Genomic DNA, 21,070 nt, shown 5'->3' on the forward strand with positions numbered 1-21,070 from the left:
ATGACTCAGTTATACACAAACATACATTATTTTCTTTATATTCTTCTTCATTATGGCTTATTACAGGATATTTAATATAGTTCCCTGTGCTATACATGAGAACCTTGCCATTGCCATTCTAAATGTAGTAGTTTGCATCTGCTAACGCCAGACTCCCAGTCCATTCCTCTCCCTCCTCTCTTTCCCTTTAGCTGTGTTTTGAGTTCTTGGGCTATTAAGGAGTTCACGAGGCCTGTATGGAGTCAGACTCATAGACTGAGAGAGTGGAAAGGTGGTTGCCAGGGTCCCAGGGGAAGGTGGGCAGGGTGCGGGGGGTTGCTAGTTGGTGGACGTAAAACTTCAGTCCTTGTGAGATGAGTAAGGTCTCTAGAGACCTGGTGCATGGCACTGTCCCAAGTTTAAGAATACTGAATTGTACACTTAAAAATTTATTAAGGTGGTAGGTCTCAAGTTAAGTGTTCTTACCACAATAAAATAAAATTCAGACCAACCAAGCAGAAGTCACCCCGGGACCTGGAGTGGAGACTGTGGAATTAGGCTTGTTGCAGGTCAGGTCATCTTCCCCCAAGCCTTGTGGCTGCACACGGGGCATGTTTCCTGCTGGGACCCAGCTCGAAAGTCTTCCTGGCCCCTGGCCCGCAGGCTCAGGGACACTGTTTTCCTGGGGGCATGTTGGTCACTTTATGAAGGAAAGATCCCTGAGCAGAGAGGCTTCTGGTCCTGTGACCTTGGGGGGGATTCAGCTCGGCCAGGTGTTAAAGGGGTTGATGATGCCACCACGGCTGCTCAGAGGAGGGCTGTCGGGAGGACAGCGGGCGGAAGACCGAGGAGCCACGGAGGATGAGGCGTCTCAGGGTCTCGCTGGGGACGCAGAGGCTGAAGCGTGGAGTATGTCTGCTTCTTGTTGCTCCCTTGTATGAAAATTTGAAAAATAATGTTCACTTACTTGACTGAAGAAGCTAACTGCCCCCTGCGTTAACTCAGTGATTCTCAGCAAGGGGTATTCTGCTCATTGGGGTGCATGAGGCCGTGTCTGCAGACACCATTGGTTTTCACAGCCAGGCGATGCCACTAGCATGTAGTGAGTAGGGACCGGGATGCTGCCCACATCCTGCAGTGCCCAGGACCGCCCCCCCAGGACAGAGAATTATCCTGACCAGAGTAGGTCTCATGCCCCAAAGTGGGGAAGCCCTACTTCACCAAAGCGCAGGCGATCTCTGACCGACCCAGAGGGTCGGGCCCGCTCTGCCACGGCAGCTCTCATTTCTAGATTATTAAACTCCAGCTCCTAAAGTTCCAGCCTCGTAACTTTCCCAGACATCCTCCCTTGACTCCTCTTCCTGCCCTGATGGATCCGTGACTTACTTTTCAATCCTGAATTCTGCTCCCCTGTGCTATTCGCGCCAGAATCAGCTGCGCCCCTCTCTTCTCCCTACCCGGCCCCTCTGCCCCCTCGGGGAGCCTCGGGGAGGCTCCTGGCCTGAGCCTCTCTTCCGCTCTCAGGACGTTGATTTGCTTCGATGTGTAACTCTGCCTGGCCTGCCCCTACCGTAACCTCACTGGACTCACGGCTGCAGCTCACGATCAGCAGAAAATGAAAAATGTCGGCTGCGACTCCCATTTGCATGGTGGGATCGGATAAGCACTGCGTTGTCTAACAGCCTCTGTTTCTCTCTCTTTCTCCCTCCCCCCTCCCTTTCTCTCTCCCTCCCTTTCCTGGCAATTTGATCACCTGTCACACCACCCTCCTCCCCCCCATTCCCCACCCACATCCCACACCTGCCTGGTGACCTCACTACCTTCCTCCCTGTTCACACGAGGCAGTTCTGACGCTGTCTGCTCCCCCTGTAGTGCCAGGCTTCTGTTGCACAGTTGGTGTGGATTGGAAGTCACTCACGACTCCTGCGTGCCTCCCCCTCACCACGGACTACTTCCCCGACCGCCAGGGCCTACAGAACGACTACACGGAGGGCTGCTACGATCTCCTCCCAGAGGCTGACATCGACAGGTCGGTGACAGGGAGAAGGTGCCTGGCTTTTGCTTCTCCCAAGACTGGTTTGCAAATCCTCAGTTTCACGCACCACCATGGAAAGGCGCACGGGGGTGGAGCTGAGGACTGGGGACTCTGTCACTGTGCTCCTGGCGTATCCTGTGAACGCCATCTGTCTTTTTAGGAGGGACGAGGAGGGTGTGCAGATGACGGCCCAGCAGGTGTTTGAAGAGTTCATCTGCCAGCGGCTCATGCAGGGTTACCAGATCATTGTTCAGCCCCGTGCACAGAAGCCCAGCCCTGCCGGCCCACCGCCACTCAGCAGCAGCCCGCTCTACAGCCGGGGTGAGGTGCCACTGTGGACCCTGAGTTTTCTTCTGTACTCAATTTGTACGAACAAGTTCTTAAGATAGTAGGGAATACATACACTTAAAATCATTGTTTTTCAACACACATTTTTTTTTTTTGATCTAGTACTTTCATATTAGGTACATAGATTCATACATTTATGTATACTAATATATAACATTAATATGTTTATGCAGTGGCATATTTACACAGATATTCTCTGCTGTATTGCTTACGCATTTTTTTTCCCTTTAAAATTTTTACTTTATACAAGAATTAACGTCTCCTCTGGGTTCAGACTTATCTTAAAACTCTTTAATCTTCAACTCTCCTTTTAAGGAAGAGTGTATGGCTAAGTTCAGGGATGTTCCAGCCTGGCTTGAGCAGTACCTTGGGTCCCAGGCTGCTGAGCAGGGGCCAAACCGTCAAACTACAGGGTGAATATTCCCATCCCAGAGGCCTGGGTTTATTTCTTGCACAGTGCCTGACACTGTAGGTCCTCTAATGTTACCTGAACCTGAAGTTTATGCTTGTTCTCCTCTCCTTCTGTATTATTGTCACTGCAGCTCACCGCAGCTCAGTGACTTGAAGCCAAGATGGGTCATCCGTGAGTGACAGAGGCTAGTGAGTATAGAGACTCAGTGGTGCTGGCTGAGTTTGAGCTGGGCTCTGGAGGTCTCCCCTGAAACAAGTCCAGCAGCAAGAATTACATTTTGGGGCCTGGAACCGGAGAGCAGCGGTCACTTCCTGGAGCCATCATTGAGTGTCTCTTTGTCCCCTGCTTCCTCCATATAGCTAACGAGCACCCCACCCTGCTCCCTAGACAGCCAGAACCAAACCTCAGGTCAGCTTTGGTTCCATTAAAGCTCCTTCAGTCAGAGGGTCAAAGAAGCATGGACCTGTCAGCAGGGGCTTAGTGGTCCTTGCGTCCATGCCCCTTTGTTCACCATGAAGCTTTGGGCTCCTCTGGGTTTTCTCTAAAAGCCTCTTGTGGTGTGTATCACGTGATACCTTTTCATATTATAGACTCTACTAATAATAACCTTTCTGAGTACTAGGATAACTTCAGCTTCATCTTATTATCTTCCATTATGGAAGCCACAGTGCCTGATATAGGACAGCATGGGTCTATGAATTTATGATGGTGTTCGTTCATTCATTCATTCATTATGTCATGCATTATTTCACACATTCATTCATTATTTCACTCACTAATTTTATTCATTAATTCCTTATTTCACTAATTCATTTGTTCATCATTTGTTCACTCATTCATTCATTAGTTCACCCATTTTATTATGTCACTCATTCAATCACTCATTATTTCATTCATTCATTCAGTCCCTCATTCATTAGTATTTTTGAAGCACCTACTCTATAGGACAAAATAACATTAGTCAAATTATGAAATATAATTCCATGTTATGATAAAGACCATGAAGGAAAAATCAAAATGCTCGTCCGAGATTATTTAATATGGGCCTGGTTTGGTCTGGAGAGTCAGAAGCGGCTTCTTTCAGGAGGTAATGTTTGAGCTGTGACCTGAAACAAATGCAGGAGTTTTTAGTGTGAGGGGAGCACACTAGGCAGCAGGATTAGTGTGTGTGCAAAGGCCCTGTGGCTGGAGACCTTGTGAGATTTTCTTGGCACCTAGAAGAGGAGTGTGGGGAGGACCATGAATGAGCCAGCAACATGGCCAGAGACATCAGGAGGCCCGGCTGCACAGGCCATGTGAAGGAGTTTGTTCTTATCCTAAACGTGCTGGTACGAATTCCCCTTTCATGTTAGTGGTCCCATCCAGGCTGCCTTTTCTCTGAACAGGCACTTTATCCGGTGCTACTGAAAATACAAAGATGAACAAGATTTGGGCCCTGGCCTCCTGGAACATTTACTTTGTCATGGAGTGAGACAGACACATACAAGGAGCTATATCCAGGGTAGAATTCACCATTGATGGGGTCTGATAGCTTTCTGAAGAAGGTGGCACTTGATGGTGACCTTAAACAATCTCTAGGAATTTGAAGGTGGTCCAGGAAGAGAAGGCAGAAGAAGCAACAGGAGCAGATGTTTGGAGAAGGAAATTTGATCAATTAAATAAGTGGTTCCTTTTTTTTTTTGGCTGCACTGCATATGAGATCTTAGTTCTCTGACCAGGAATCGAACCCATGTCCCCTGCAGTGGAAGCACAGAGTCTTAACCACTGAACTGCCAGGGCAGTCCCCAGTAAGCGGTCCTTTAAGTCTGAAACATGGTGTAGCAGAGTGGGCATCATGGGCTGGGTGGGCGGCCCTAGGGGTGAGGGTCTCAGATGCCAGGTGGCAGCTTGTGCCTGAGAGGGGTGGAGTTCCATTTTAGTTAGTTAACATCCACCTCAGAACTTCCCTTCACAGAGGACGAGGCATCAGGTTGTTCAGCCTCGGCAGCCAGATGCTGTCAGTACCCCCGATTCCAACCCCCTGCTGGCTGGTTCAGTAACAGAAAAATCTTCCACCTTCAGGACTTTTTTTTTTTAAACCAAGAGTATTTCTTTTCCCCGAAATTGCCAAACTGAAAGTGTTGCCTCTTTTGTCTCTCCTTTTTTGAATCTATGTGGAAGAGAAGCAATTGCCTTTTAAAGGAAGGACCCTCAACCAGATGGAGGAAATTCTTTTTTTCCTTATTAGGCCTTGTGTCCCGAAACCGCCCAGAGGAGGAAGACCAGTACTGGCTGAGCATGGGCAGAACCTTCCACAAAGTCACACTGAAAGACAAGATGATCACAGTGACCCGGTACCTTCCCAAGTGAGTCCTGGGTGTTTAACGTTTTCAGCTTCTGTCCTAGATCATGTCCACCTACCAAGTGATGTTTATAACACATACTGTCCACATACTGAATTACATGTATATTCAAACCGGGGAGACTGAGTGAGTAGTTGTTGTTTTGGAGTTACTATTTTGTTTCCCAGGGTTTTTTTTTTTGTTTTTGTTTTTAATTTTTATTTATTTATTTTTGGCCCCACTGGGTCTTCATTGCTTTGCAAGGGCTGGTTGAAGCCAGCAGGGGCTGGGCTGGTGTCTTGGCTAGTTGCTGTGTGTAGGCTTCTCATTGCAGTGACTTCTTTTGCTGTGGAGCACAGGCTCTAGGTGCTTGGGCTCCAGCACTTGGGGCGCATGGGCCTAGCTGCTCTGCTGCATGTGGAATCTTCCTGGACCAGGGATCTAACCAGTGTCCCCTGCATTGGCAGGCAGATTCCTATCCAGTGCACCACCAGGAAAGTCTGCTTTCCAGGGTTGTGTTTTATGGTTGCAGCTCACCTATTTCTGAAAGGGATTTGATTCAGCTTACAATGTTTAGCATGAGTCTTAACACTCCAATTAAAAACAAAGAATATGATAGAAGAATAAGAAGGTTTTGGTTCAGTCACTCAGTCGTGTCCAAGTCTTTGCAACCCCGTGGACTGCAGCACACCAGTCTTCCCTGTCCATCACCAATTCCCGGAGCTTACTCAAACTCATGTCTATCAAGTCGGTGATGCCGGCCAACCATCTCATTCTCTGTCGTCCCCTTCTCCTCCTGCCTTCAGTCTTTGCCAGCATCAGGGTCTTTTCCAAGGTGTCAGTTCTTCGCATCAGGTGGACAAAGTATTGGAGTTTCAGCTTCAGCATCAGTCCTTCCAATGAATATTCAGGACTGATTTCCTTTAGGATTAACTGGTTTGATCTCCTTGCAGTCCAAGGGACTCTCAAGCGTCTTCTCCAACACCACAGTTCAAAACCATCAATTCTTCAGTGCTCAGCTTTCTTTATAGTCCAACTTTCACATTCATACATGACTACTGGAAAAACCACAGATTTGACTATACAGACCTTTGTCAGCAAAGTAATGTCTCTGCTTTTTAATATGCTATCTAGGTTGGTCATAGCTTTTCTTCCAAGGAGCAAACTTCTTTTAATTTCATGGCTGCAGTTACCATCTGCAGTGATTTTGGAGCCCAAAAAAATAAAGTCTCTCACTGTTTCCATTGTTTCCCCATCTATTTGCTATGCAGTGATGGGACTGGATGCTATGATCTTCATTTTCTGATTGTTGAATTTTAAACCAGTTTTTTCACTCTACTCTTTCTCTTTCATAGAGAGGCTCTTTTAGCTCTTCTTCGCTTTCTGCCATAAGGGTGGTGTCATCTGTGTATCTGAGGTTATTGATATTTCTCCCAGTGATCTTGATTCCAGCTTGTGCTTCATTCAGACTGGCATTTCACATGATGTACTCTGCATATAAGTTAAGTAAGCAGGGTGACAATACACAATCTTGACGTATTTCTTTCCCAATTTGGAACCAGTTCATTTGTTCATGTCCTGTTCTAACTGTTGCTTCTTGACCTGCATACAGATTTCTCAGGAGGCAGGTAAGGTGGTCTGGTATTCCCATCTCTTGAAGAATTTTCTACAGTTTGTTGTGATCTGCACAGTTGAAGGCTTTGGCATAATCAATACAGCAAAAGTAGATGTTTTTCTGGTTTAAAAACTGAGAAATCTCCATTACCAGCCCCCTGAGATGAGATGGTTACTGTGGTTGAATGCCAAGTGTATTGAGAAAGAAAAGGTACAGACGAGTTGGTGGGTATCCTTGTTTGGACCTTTGTTTTTCAGGTACCCATACGAGTCTGCCCAGATCCACTACACCTACAGTCTCTGCCCCTCCCACTCCGATTCAGAGTTCGTCTCCTGTTGGGTGGAATTCTCGCATGAGCGACTGGAGGAGTACAAGTGGAATTACTTAGATCAGTACATCTGCTCTGCCGGCTCCGAGGACTTCAGGTCAGAGAACCCGAGTTGGCTTCCCACCATCGTGACCTGCCACATGTCTGTAACTTAATGCCTCTGTCCTTCCCCCTGATTGCAAAATGAGGACGTTTTTGGGGGGAAAAAAATGAGGGAAAAACACATCTGGATTGGGTTAAAAACTCAGTGATGAGATGGATAGGGACGATTGCACAGCAGTGTGAATGTACTGAGTGCCACTGAATGTGCCCTGAAAGATCATTACAGTGGTAAATGTTGTTACATGTATTTAGCCACATGAAACAACAAACAACAACAAAAGCCTGGTGCCCTTTGGTGGAATGTCAGTGCTCTTCACATTTTCCTGACTGCTTGTAACTTTTTTTTTTAAATTGAGGTATAGTAGATTTATGATGTCACGTTGATTTCTGGTATACAGCAAAGTGGTTCAGTTATATATGTGCTTTCTTTTTTTAATATTCTTTTCCATTATGGCTTATCCTGAGAGTGTGAAACTGTAGTCACTCAGTTGGGTCCCATCCGACTCTTTGCGACCCTTGGACTGTAGCCCACCAGGCTCCTAGAATACTGGGAGTAGGTTGCCATTCCTTTCTCCAGGGGATCTTCCCGACCCAGGAATCGAACCTGGGTCGCCTATATTGCAGACAGATTCTTTACAATCTGAGCCACCAGAGAAGCCCCCCCATGGTTTATCCTAGGATCTTTAAAAATCTTTTTTCAGCTTTACTGAGGTATAATCGACAAAAATAGTATATATGTAAGGTGTACAGTGTGATGGTTTCATGTAAATATACTTTTCTTTTTTTTTTTAATTGGAGTATAGTTGATTTATAGTGTTGTGTTAGTTTCAGGTGTCCAGCCAAGTGAATCAGTTATACATAAGTCTACCCTTTTTTAGATTCTTTTCTCATAGAGATCATTACAGAGTATTGAGTGGAATTCCTTGTGCTGGACAGGAGGTTCTTACTGGTTATCTACTCTATATGCGGTGGTGTAGTCGCTCAGTCGTGTGTGACTCTGTGCGACCCCATGGACTGTAGCTGACCAGGCTCCTCTGTCCATGGGATTTCCCAGGCAAGAGTACTGGCATGGGTTGCCATTTCCTTTTTCCAGGGGATCTTCCTGGCCCAGGGATTGAACCCAGGCCTCCTGTGTGACAGGCAGATCCTTTACCAACTAAGCCACCAGGGAAGCCCTATTTTATATATAGTAGTATGTATATGTCAGTCCCAGTCTCCCAATTTGTTTCTCCCCACTCTCTTTCCTCCTTGGTAATCGGTTAAGTTTCTTTTCTACATCTGTGATTCAGTTTCTGTTTTGTAAACAAGTTCGCCTGTACCGTTCTTTCAGATTCCACATATAAGTGATATCATAGGATGTTTGTCTTTCTCTGACTTACTCCACGCGGTATGATAATATCTAGGTCCACCCATGTCGCAGTAATGGCAGTATGTCCTTCTTTTTTATGACCACAGGCTACTGAATATACTTTTCTGTGCTGTGCAGTAGGACCTTGTTGTTTATGCATTCTCTACATAAAAAGCTTTGTGATGTCTTGTTTTTAAGTTTTCATTTTTATGCGTGATTTATGGTTGTGATGATAAAAGGCTGCCACGACCCTGGGCCTGGGTGCACACCAGCATTCCAGCGTCTCTGGGGTAGAAAGGAAAAGCAGCTTTGGAGGTCTTCTTTGAGCCTGCAACCTCAGATGAGCACGTGCTCCCAGGCAGAAGGACCCTCACACCCCACTCTTGAGGTGGGGGTTGGGAGCTGCTGAGACGGATGCACCTCGCCGGAGGTGCTTCTATCACCGGCTTGGGCTCGCCTCTTCCGGCTTGGGCTTACCTCCTCCGGCTTGGGCTCACCTCCAGCTTGGGCTCACCTCCGCCTCCTTTCCCACTGTATCCCTCTGCAGCTTAATCGAGTCCCTGAAGTTCTGGAGGACACGCTTCCTGCTGCTGCCGGCCTGCGTCACTGCCACCAAGCGTATCACGGAGGGAGAGGCCCACTGCGACATCTATGGGGACCGGCCGCGGGCAGACGAGGAGGAATGGCAGCTCCTGGACGGCTTCATTCGCTTCGTAGAGGGCCTGAACCGCATCCGCCGGCGGCACCGCTCCGACCGCATGATGCGGGTGAGGCCCCAGGGCCCCTCGCGGGCTGCGCCCGGTCTGGGCCGCAGGACCCGCCTCCTCTTGCATCAGCGGCCCCTTGCTGGCTGGTTCTTTACCGCACAGCCGCCCAGAGATTATCTTCAGTCCAGCGCAGTGGGTTCTCCTTCAGTCCAGATGAAGTGGTTGGTGGTGGGGGAAGCAGGGGAAAGCGCCCCACCGGAGGACAAAGCCCTCCATGAGCTCCCCGCAGGGTTCCCGGCATCAGGCGCAGCTGCCTGTGTGCCCTGATGCCGGATTGCTCAACAGCAGCCACGTCACTTCTGTCACCTGTGGAGTTTCCCCGCACCCTCGGGCCTTCTTTCAGTGACTCACTCCCCAGTGAGGATGCTGAGGCTTGTAGGGGTGGTGGGAGGATGTATCTGAGGACACCCAGCTAACAAAGGGCTGATCTGGGATGATTCGGCCCACATGCAGGCCTGTGTGCCTCCTCACACAGGTCTCTGAATTTTATAAATGTATAGATTCATGTCACCACCATCCCCGCCACAGTCGACAGAGAATAGTTCCATCACTCCAAGGAAAGCTCTCACAGCGCCCTTTAGAGTCACACTATCCCTCCATCTCTAACCCTGGTGGCCACTGGGCTGTTCTCATCACTCTACAGTTGTCTTTTCCAAATATCTTATAAATGGAATCATACAGCACATAATCTTTCAAGGCTGTCTTCTTCCCCTCAGCATAAGGCCTTTGGGATTCATCTCACTTGTTGCTGGGCTCCACAGTTCATTCCTTTCCATTGCAGAGCAGTGTTTCATCATCAGTCGTCGTTTTTACTTTTCGTTTTTAACCTCATGTTCAGCTGCCTTCTGTACACAGCATCATTTCCAGGAGAGCTCGTGTAGTGGAAAGAACCTTGGTTTTGGAGTCAGTCAACTGGGAGTTCCAATTCCTGCAGCAGTGGGATTTGGGATACATTACTTCACTTTTCTGAGACTTAGTTTCTTTTTCCATAAAGTAGATGTAACATTATTTACTTCCTCAAGCTGTGATGAGAGTAAAATTAGATGATGTACCTAAACCGCCTCAAGGAGGCAGTTTGTTTTGAGTCTGACAGCTATTTGGGACTTTTGGTTTGAGTAAAGAGCTGTTCCCTGGCATTTCCGGCTCCTGGACCTCACCCTCCCCGGCTGTACTGATGGGTTCCCAGAACCTGAGACACAGCGGACACTGTGGCATCTGATGGCCTGTTTCCTTCTCTCTGCTCTAGAAAGGGGCCGCCATGAAAGGCTTGCAGATGGCCGGGCCCATCCCCACACACTCCCTTGAGTCGGCCGGCCCCCCGGTTGGGAAGAAGGGAACCTCAGCTCTGTCTGCCCTGCTGGAGATGGAGGCTAGTCAGAAGTAAGTGCCTGGTGGAAGGACACACCTCTGCACCCCACAGGCCCGAGTGTGGTGAAATGTGGCTTCTGTCTGCCAAGTAGCCAGTAATTGACAAAAGACAGGCAGGTGAAAAGAAAGGTCAATACGTGGTAAGTGTCGAATGCCATGAAATAGGCCAGAATTTATAAACTTGTAGTCTGGAGGTTGATTTGAAATACAGGTACAATTGGTTTGGTCCACAAAGTGGTTTTTTGTTTTTGTTTTTTTTTGTTAGTGGGTTGATTTTTTGTCTTTATTTTTAATACTTTTCTATTTTTAATTCAGTTTTAGGTTCAAGGCAAAATTGAGTGGAAGGTACAGAGAGTTCCCATATGCACCCTTCCCCACACATTATCCATGTCCCTCACTGAGAGGCCCGTTTGGTACAATTGATGGACCCAAAGTGCATAAAACACCCAAAGTGCTTTATTTACATCAAGCTTCACTCTTGGTATTGCACACTCTGTGGGTGTGGTGGTGGTTTAGTCATGATTTGTGTCTGACTCTTTGCAATCCCGTGGACTGTAGCCCACCAGGCTTCTCTGTCCGTGGGTGCAGATAAACTTATAATGACACATAGCCACCATAAAAGAGTAGTTTCTCTACCCGAAAAACACAGAATATTTTTAGAATATTTGAGTCAATTTTTTTTTGTTTGAAGAGTTCGTATAAAAATCTTGACCTCTGGGGCCTGGTGGTCCAGTGGTTAAAACTGTGTGCTTCCACTGCAAGCAGCACAGATACAGTCCCTGATTGGGAAACTAAGAGCCCACGTGCTGCACAGCCAAAATAAATAAGTAAATAGTAAATAAAAAAAATCTTAATTTCTTAGTGAATTCCTATATGAAAAAATAGATAACATATACATACATGATGTGTGGCTATATGAAAAATATAGATAATGTCATACAAAGTTATATTACATACAGTATGTAATACTTGCTTTGCTTGGGCTAGTGGAGACTCATAGCGCTGGGTCCCCATTTGAGCCTGGCCACGGCGTATGGGCTGGCACGTTAGGTGGGCCTGAGCCCTGGTTTAATGTGGAGCCAGCGCATCTGCTGCTTGGACCTGACTTGGTCCCTCAGTCCGCCACCTGACCAGCTTCTCTGGGCATTAGAGTGTGTGGTCCCTTCATGAACAGCAGGTGCTGTAGCTCTCAGGATCCCAGAGGGATCACATCTTGCTTTGGGAGGTGGGATTTAAGATGTCTTTGTAGGAAGGGATGCATTTATACCGGGGGAGGTGGGACTTGGGGAAAAGGAGAAAACATTGCCACAAACCCTGACCTTAACCCCGCCCCCTCCACCCTTCCAGCCAGATCAAGTCCCCTCTGTGCGCCCCGCTGTCTGTCTGGTGGTCTGGGGGGTTCCGAGCCATGCCTGCAGGAGCCCACAGATGTTGAGCTTTCAGAAGGTAATGTGAGAGAGCTTGTGGCCCAACGGGAGATGCAATTGGAAAGACAGCGTGGGAAGTCAGACTCGAAGCTGTTCCTACATGTTCCCATAGCAAGAGCAGCCATTTAAAAGTTTATTTTAATGTAAAATTTCAAACATTAAAAAAAGTAGATTCGCATAATAAATCCCCGTTTACCCATCACCCAGCTTCAATGATTATTAACTCAGGGCCAATCTTGTTTGATTTATATCCCAGTTGCTTCTCTTCCTTTTATTTCTTATAAAACCCCAGACATCTCATCTCTTCCTCTATAAGATTTCAGTGTGCATCTCTGAAAGATAAGTACTCTTCAAGCTGTAATATCGTAATTCACCTAAGAAGTCACAGCAGTTCCTTAATATCATGAAATATTCATTCAGCATCTTTGGCAGAAGTGGTGTTTGCAGAGATTGGTCCTGCATATGGGAAGTCCTGGTGGACAGGCTCAGGAGGCAGAGGCCTCACTGGTCCAGGCAAGAGGCTGAAGAGGCTGGAGGCGAGGATGGGGTAGAGAGGAAGGGATGCAGCGGGGAGGGAAGAGAGTGGCCAGGGTGACGTGGAGGAGGGAGGGCGGGGCAGGCAGATGACAGGCAAAGCTGGGATAGGTCAAGCCTGTGATTGAGGCTGCTGGGGCCTCCAGAAAATCTGACCCAGGAAAGACCCCAGAACTCTGCCTGCAGATTGTCCTTTAGCTAATCACAGACCTTTCCCGCTGGAAAAAAAGAACAAGGAACATATGTTGCTGGGAGGGGTGTGAAGCTGGGGGCGGGGGAATCTTATTTTAATGTGTCAGTGAGTCATTGTTCCGAGCGCTCCAAGGAGCCTCTTTCTGCTCAGATGGAAAGAGGAGGGATGTCTTGGGGTGACAGTGTCCCCTAATGTGTGTGAGGAGCTCAGCTGACCCCATAGCAGGAGGCAGGACAGGGTGCCCTGAGATGTATTCTCCCCGAGATGGGCGCTCCTGGGGGACGTGGTGCCTCTTCTCAGAGCTGGAGGCTGAGCAGAGGGAGCCAGGCCTTTATGTAATGTTTGCTCATGTGGCATTTTTTACCTTGTGCTTTTCTTTATTTTTTGCTACACCAAGCAGATCCAGTTTTATTATGGAAAACTGTGTTGCAGCAATATGAAGAAGAGGTTTAGAAGTTCCACCTGTAGTCCTGCCATCTTATCACGTGTGTCGGTTTCCTCCGGTTCCCCTGAGTCTTTGCCTGGAGGCGCTCACGTGGCGTCAGGCTCTCGTGGGAGGCAGGGGCCATGGGAGAAGGGCCGTGGGCAGTGTGGGCTCTGTGGCTTCTGTTTGGTGGAGATACACTGACATCAGGGAGTCAGAGCAGGGAGCGAGCCCACCTGGCAGTCGTCATGGCCTCTGGGAAGAAGGCAGTGTGCCTCATACGTGTCTCAGGTGTGGGCGTGCACAGGATAGCAGTGTTTTTTGGTGGCATCCCCTCCCCTGAGCTGTGGAGCCTCCAAGGGCAAGGATAGGTCCTAGGTGTCTCTAAATCCCCAACTCCTGGTCCACAGGTCAGCACATAGACAGCAGCTCAGGACGTGAGGGTTGTCACATGCATCAGATGAGGGAGCCCTGGGGCACAGCCAGGGAACACCGCCATGGCTCCCAGGAAGCACAGGCGGACTTCCCAGTGTGTGTTTGTGGACGAGGCCCAGAGGAACATGCCGTGATGGGATGCAGAGACGGCACAATGTACGGGGCTCAGGCGGAGTCAAACTTTTAGTCCGCTGTTCATATATGAATCACCCCTCAGAGTAGCCAAGCGATTGGTGTGGGGAGGTGTCTGTCTCTCCAGTATTCAAGCTAATGGGTCCAGAGGGAGCGCTCAAACCACGTGTGGGCTCCTCTTCGCTTACGGATCTAGCAGAGGTCACCTGTGACTGCTCACATCACCAGACGCCGAAGCCTCCAGGTAGAAGCACACAGCATGCTTGAGGAGAAGGTCCTGCCCATCAAGCCTAAATGTGCTCAAACCTCTAGATACAATTTCTAGTTCTCAGAAAATGCTGCGCACAGAGGGGCAGGGTAAACAATGAACGGATGTGATGAGCACATCCAGATGGTAAATTTACAGGACCAGTGAGCTCTTTTCTCCCACAGATAAAGCTTCCAGCTCAAAGGATGCTCGAGAGACATGACTGACTGCAGCGTAGGGACCTTAACTGCATCCAGCAAGCACACTGTAAAAAGTTTTTTTGGAGACAATTAGAGAAATATTTGATACTAGAAAATTTTTAAAAATTTAAGTGTGTTGATGGGATTGTTATTCTTTTATTTTCTTCTAGAGATGCAGTATACACTGAAGTATTTATAGATGAAATAATAGCATGTGTGAGTTTTGCTTCCAAATAATCGAGGTGGGTAGGTATAGATGGGACAAGATTGGCTCCATCATAAATGATCCTGGGGTCCAGGTAGATCATGGGTTCGATTACATGATCCTGTATTTTCATATGGGTTTGAAAATTTTCCATGATAAAAACCAAAAAGAATTTGGGGGCTCATTTGAGTTACAGTTTGTTATTGTTTAGTCGTTAAGTCATGTTTGATTCTTTTTGTGACCCCGTAGACTGACCCATCACCGACTCAATGGACATGAGTTTGAGTAAACTCCTAATGGACAGGGAGGCCTGGCGTGCTGCAGTCCATGGGGTTGCAAAGAGTGGGACACGACTGAGCAACTGAACTGAACTCAACTAAATGGGCCAGGCTCCTCTGTCCATGGGATTCTCCAGCCTAGAATACTGGAGTAGAAGTCATTCTCTTCTCCAGGGAATCTTCCCAACCCAGGGATCGAACCCAGGTCTCCCACATTGGCAGGTGGATTCTTTACCACTGAGCCAACTGGGAAGCCCTAAGTCACAATGGTTCATGGTTTATTTTAGTACAGAAAAGAAATTAGAAAAATGTATGTGAAATTAGGTGTTTATGGACTCCAGAACCAAGATGGGAGGAGATGTCATAAGAAAACCACAGTGGTCTTGTGTCTGAGATAATGCCTGTTATGTGCGTGGCTTTTTTTAGGGGGTGGGGAGGGATTGAGTGTGTGCATTTGCAAGATTAACAAATCTTCCAAATATCTAAAGAGTTGACACATTCCACCCTATTTAGTTGTGCTGAATGGTAACACAGCCCTAATTTTCAGAGTGTGCTTCTGATGGTCTATTTAATAAAAACAGGAAAAGCTCTGTCCCAGAAAGTTGAAAGCATGGTGTTCACAGATGGAGTGACTCAAACCATGTCACTTGCCTTTTCAAAGGAATATGTAAACCCTAAGCTGTGCCAAGATACTTTTATTTACTTGTTTATTTTTGGCTGCACTGTGTGACATGCAAGATCTTAGTTCTTCCATGAGGGGATTGAACCCACATCCTCTGCATCTTAACCACTGGACCACCAAGATGCTTTTAAAATTGAGCTATTTTCTGATTTTCGGTGGCAGCTGGCAATCATTCAGGACAAAGAATGAAATTAAGGGCACAACACAGGGTCTGAGAAGAAACAAAGGGAAAAGCGTGTTTCAGAGATGATGGCCACAAAGCAGCCTTTGCCTCGTGGCCGATGCTGGTCCTTCCCCTGGCTCTGAGCAGAACTGCCCTGGGCTTTTCCTCCTCTCAGGTGCCTGGGAGAGCAGCAGACAGCGGCACATGGGGTCAAGAGCTCCGCCCCGCCGGCCGAGAGCAGCGGTGTCGCCATGACTCCCACCTACGTGGACAGCCCGAGAAAGGTAAAGGAGCCCCTCGGATGGGCAGGGGGCCAGCATGTGCGCTCAGGGCCTCGACGTGGAAGGTAGCACAGAGCCCTGGGAGCCAGAACCAAGTGTGCTGAGGAGTTGCTGAGCCCTTTGTAGCATCGCTGTGTTGATGGAGGGACTTGTAAGGAAGCAGTACCTGATGAAAGCAGGTGTAAAATCAGGTTAACTGGGTCAGTCAAGACTGAAGGTTTGGCTTGAGCTGTGACACTGGCCTCTGGTTCCCCTTCAGCTCCATCTTCAGCCCTCCCTGGTGAGGGGGGCGGTAGGGACGGGGGTGGGGGGGCGGGGGGAGGATAGAAAACAACTGAAGCAGATTCCAGGAGAGCTCACTCTTTGGTGAACGAAATTCCCTTCAGCTTGCATAGACTGCTGAGAAGTAGTCAGATGGGAGTGTGCTGGGAGACAGAAACTGAGACCTGAGACTTCGGCCTCTGCACGAATTGGCGAGTACAGTAGAGGGGCTGAGAACTCCACAGGGCAGGCTGGTCCTGCCTTCGAAGACCGAGAGATACGCCTCTGTCAGCTCCTTCTCCCCAGAAGCTCAGAGCCTGAGATCGTTCTGATGTGGCTGCACACTCCCTTATCTGGTTTCTCTCACTCAGAGATGAAACAGATCCAATAGATGTATTTTATTTTTCAACATTGTGGTTAACTTATATATCCATCTGCCTATTTATTTTTCTCCCACATCATGAACATTTCCCTGTCTCATTATTTCTCCAAATCATGATTTAAAAAAAAATAACTATATAATATTTCATCGTGTGGATAGACCTTCATTTGTTTACAAAAATATGTATCTTGGTTTCTGATTTTTAAAAATAGTTTTTGGTAACTATTCCGTAAGGTTTTTATAATTATTCTGCAGTGTATCACAATTACAAATAATGCTGCAAACAGCCTTGCACATAATTACTTGATCACATCTCCGATTATTTCTTCAGGATAAGTTCCTAGAATTAGATGACTAGGATGGAGGGGTTAAAATCTGGGAAAAGTAGCAGCTGAGGCTGCAAGCAGCTTGGGGAGTTCATAGACCTGAGATGGAAACCTTAATAAATATTTTAGACTTTGTGGGCTGAGAGGCAGGAACCAGGTGGTTGTGTGGACTCCTCCTCCACCATTTAAAATTTGAAAAGTTCTCAGTTCATGGGCTGGAACAACCAGGGGACCACATTTTTCTGTAGGCTGTTCTGCAAGCCCAGCTCTGAGACAGTGGCTCTCGGCCCAGTCCCCAGTGCAGTCTGTGCGTCAGGAATGACCCGTCAGTGAAGGAAGTCTTTTCACCTGTCCTCACAGGTGCCTCACATCAGCACCTCCATCTGTGTTCTGGCAGAGGAGGGGTGCAAATAGAGCATGGAAACACACAAAGGCCTGTGTGCGGTCCGCTGGCTGTCCTCTTTGAGGATTAGAAACTGTGGGGACTGTACTGAGAAGTGAGAGATTACAGAACCACAAGGATTAGGCTTAACATATGCTGGTGACCAAATAGGAGACTGTTGTCCACAGCACTCCCCTCATCTTCTGGCTGGACAGTGAAGTCCACACAGGTGGCCATGGGTCTGCCCGGGTATAGATTTCCAAGTGGTCCGCGGGAGGCAGAGGGATCAGGAGATGGCCCAACACTGTCTCCAGGCAGCATCCTACATGTTAGGATGTGTGGAGGGTACCCATGTGTGCGTTTCCACGGCTCGTTACTGGAGCTTGTCCGGACTGATGGGCCAGGAGAGCAGTCCTGGTAAAACAGACAGTGAAATACTTCAGTGGTTCTACTTCTAGAATTAAAGAGAAGTGGTAGGAAAGCAGAGACCTTCAGGGATACGGACTGCTATTTCCAAATTTCAGTGATGACATAAAAAGTGCAAAGATTTTGAAGGGACAAGAGGATATGTCTTGACCTTAAGAAGGAAGGAGGGAGGGAGCTGTGATTGGAAAAGTTCTCTCTGCCGTTTATGTTTCAAGTCCACGGCAACCTGAACCCTGCAAGGATGGCGGGGAAGCCGCTCCAGGGGCCCCTCCTGGTGAGCACATACGTGTCTGACACTGTAAATGTCTCAGCGGCTTCGTGGTTTTGTTACGCAACCAGCAGAGGAGAAGGTACTGCTGCTTCTGTCTCCCTGGTTCGCTTGGAAAATTTAACAAGAACTTTTCCTGCATTGAATCCTCTTCTCCCACCTACTGCCATGTTTAGCAGCAAGATTTAGGTGTCCATGTATCTTCCAGAAGCCTGGGAGTCTCCCCACCAGGCCAGGACACTGCCCCCTCTCCTGCCCTGTGCACCCCCCACACACACACACACAAGCTGCCCTGCGGCCTTTCTGTCCCCTCGGCATGGGTCTGAAGGACGTTCAGAGCTATGTGGGGGCGCAGGCATCCAAGCTTGGCTCTGATGAGAGCTGAGGCGCTTGGACACACCTTCCTCCAGGTGCTGTGCCTACATGGCTGGGATGCTCTGCCTGGGAAGGTGTGGGTTTCTGCTAATGCTTTGCATTTGGATATCTTCCTCCTGGGTGGATGGGTCTCTCTCTCTCCCCCCCCGCCTTTCCCCTCATGTGCCCGTCTTTCTCTCCTTCCCTCCTTGTTTTTGTTTTTTTCTTTCGTCCCTTCCTCCTGCAATGGTTCGCCACTGGGCCGCGTGCCATCCTCCGCCCCCTCGCGCCTGCTGCCGCTTCCCGCCGCTCTGACCTCAGGACGGGGCCTTCTTTATGGAGTTTGTCCGCAGCCCGCGCACAGCAGCATCTGCCTTCTACCCGCAGGTCAGTCCAACCCCAGGGCCCTGCGGCCCATGCGTGCCTGTCTGTCAGTTGAAGCCTTGACCTGGCCTTCAGCTCGGTTCTGAAAACACCTGGAATTGGGCTGAAGCAGAGTTTGAGGGGCAGTTGAAATTGATTTCATCTTGGAGATGCAGTACTTTCTGTTTGTGGCAACAAAGGGGGCTCATTGTCTCCATCTTTGCCCACGTGGTGCATCTTCCCCTTTAGGTGTTTTTGTCCATATGACGTAGCAACCTGACTTAAAGGCTGAACTCTTATTTTTTTTTTCCTCCCAGATGGTAAGCGTCATGAAGGCAGGGGAGGTTTTGTCTTTTTTAACTTGTTATTTTATATTGATTAACCATGTAATCATACAAACATTAGTCTGGCCCACCATCTGCTTTTGTCAGTAAAGTTTTATCGAAACAGAGCCGCATTCCTTCATTCACATCATTGATGGTTGCTCTTGTGCTTTTTCATCAGAGTTGAGCAGTTTCAACAGGCCTTATAGCCCACAAAGCCTAAAATAATTACCATCTGGTCCTTGACAGAAGATATTTGCCAACTTCTGATTTAGAGGATAACTCTTTAACCACATCCAGCTGTGGACTGGTGGTAGGGTTCTGACTCAGGGGCAATAGACAAGAGATAACCCACAGAGAGGCCCAGAAAGAGCACCTGTGCCAGAGAGCTGGGTCTGATCCCCTGCATTAGCTTCTAACTTAATTTCATGGCATGGCACTTCTTCCTAAGTCTTACTGGTTGAGGGCAGATGGTGGTTGGTAATTGCAAGCTACCTCTTGCTGCGTTTCTCTCTGTATTTATGGGGCTGGCAAAGTCTATGTGGTCTTTTTTTTTTTTTTTTTTTTGGCAATTCATTGAGCCTGATGTAGAAGAGCAAACTGGTTCTTTCAGAACCAGGGATGATTTTGTCTCCCAGGGGACCTTTGGTAATACCTGAAGGTATTTTTGTCACAGCTGGAGCAGAGGGAAATGATAAGGGGGTTGTGGCTAGTGTCTGGTGAGCAGAAACCAGGGGTGCTGCTGAGCACCCACAATGCACCCAGTGGTCCCCACAACAAAGGCTTCGTGGGTGCTCAGTCACTCTTTGCGACCCCAAGACTGTAGCCCGCCAGGCTCCTCTGTCCATGGGATTCTCCAGGCAAGAATACTGGAGTGGGTTGCCATTTCTTCCTCCAGGGGATCTTCCTGACTCAGGAATTAAACCTGTGTTTCCTGTATTACAGGCAGGTTCTCTACCACTGAGCCTGCTGGGAAATGCCCACAGCAAAGGCTTGTCTGACCCTTAATGGTTGAGATGCTCTGTTTTATTTAGAAGGAGTGATCTTTTTATCACCTAATAGAGTATCTGATAATATTCTTCTGTAAGTACTCGAGAACCCCATGTGAGAGAGACTAGGCGGCTTGTATTTTTCCAGAAGTGCTCTTGGAGACTTGCTGTTCTCTCCAGATGCTCGCTGTTGGGTGCAGCCTCTCTAGGTGGGCAGGTCACAGTCCTGCCCTTCAGGCTGTTTAAAGGGAATGAGACAGAAAACCATGACATGAAGCACAACATGCCAGGCCCCAGGCGAGGGTCAGAGACTGAAAGCAGAGAAGGAGGTTTCTGTTTGGGGCCCAGAGTGAGTCAGGGAGCATTTCACTAAGGGAGCAGCACTTGGAACACAGCGTTTCTAGCCCGTGTTGGTGGGGAAGGGCATCCTGGAGGGGCACACAGAGAGGATTGAACACACGGGATTGACTCTGCTGGAAATGCAGCCATGGGTGTGTCTGTGTGTGTGTGTGTGTGTGTGTGTGTGTGTGTGCAGAAGCCCCCAGTTCTGCAAGTCGGGTCTCAGTCTGGCATCCTGGAGGGGCACACAGAGAGGACTGAACACACGGGATTGACTCTGCTGGAAATGCAGCCATGGGGTGTGTGTGTGTGTGTGTGTGTGTGTGCAGAAGCTCGGGTCTCAGTCTGATAGCTCGTGGGGAGACTAGAAAGATGTCAGGGAAAGGAGTGATGGGGTTGAGTTGTCTTTCAGGAGGGTGAAGCTGGAGTGCTCGCAGGTGGGTGTGTGTGGGGTGGCTTCGGTGGGAGCTGGGTGGTTCTTGGGCGCATCTGGTGGGCCCTGGGAGTCAGCGGAGGGGAGGCCGCAGGACGAGGCGTCTCTTTAGGGGAGAGGCGGAAGAAGGGAGCTCCAGGTGTGCCTGAGGCGTGAACCTGGGCAACTGGGAAGACTGACCGGACCCGTGACGGATGTGGGCGAGGAGGACAGGGTTGGGGGGTGTGGGGCTGCTGTCTCCCTCCTCCCAGCCGGAGGGGACGCTGCGGGCCTCTTCACTCCTTCTCCGGAGGTTTTCTTTAGTGTAAATCTTGTGGTTTGAGTCAGGTGCTGGTCTGGGGGGTTCACTTTGCACAATGGCCTCCCATGACCTCGGTTTGGGGTGCATAAACTCCCCCTA

General features: G+C 48.5%; 1 protein-coding gene across 12 annotated transcripts in view; it reads left to right on the top strand.

The window, feature by feature from the left end:
* DEPDC5 (DEP domain containing 5, GATOR1 subcomplex subunit) overlaps window positions 1-21,070 on the top strand; it is a 72,208-nt gene that overhangs the window by 34,824 nt on the left and 16,314 nt on the right. For 3 of the 12 annotated variants that reach the window (XM_070475618.1, XM_070475617.1, XM_020871574.2), the window contains exons 26-33: window positions 1,825-2,008; window positions 2,175-2,335; window positions 5,002-5,119; window positions 6,968-7,135; window positions 9,036-9,255; window positions 10,502-10,635; window positions 15,719-15,827; window positions 18,545-18,610. In XM_070475618.1, the coding sequence (XP_070331719.1) occupies window positions 1,825-2,008; window positions 2,175-2,335; window positions 5,002-5,119; window positions 6,968-7,135; window positions 9,036-9,255; window positions 10,502-10,635; window positions 15,719-15,827; window positions 18,545-18,610 (1,160 nt within the window). Of the gene's footprint in view, window positions 1-1,503; window positions 1,792-1,824; window positions 2,009-2,174; window positions 2,336-5,001; window positions 5,120-6,967; window positions 7,136-9,035; window positions 9,256-10,501; window positions 10,636-11,970; window positions 12,253-15,718; window positions 15,828-16,210; window positions 16,513-17,816; window positions 17,907-18,544; window positions 18,611-21,070 lie in introns of those variants that run through there. The other 9 variants (XM_070475619.1, XM_070475622.1, XM_070475623.1 and 6 more) reach the window with 9 other exon arrangements.

This window comes from Odocoileus virginianus, chromosome 12 (assembly GCF_023699985.2).
Source record: "Odocoileus virginianus isolate 20LAN1187 ecotype Illinois chromosome 12, Ovbor_1.2, whole genome shotgun sequence".
Taxonomy (NCBI): Eukaryota; Metazoa; Chordata; class Mammalia; order Artiodactyla; family Cervidae; genus Odocoileus; species Odocoileus virginianus.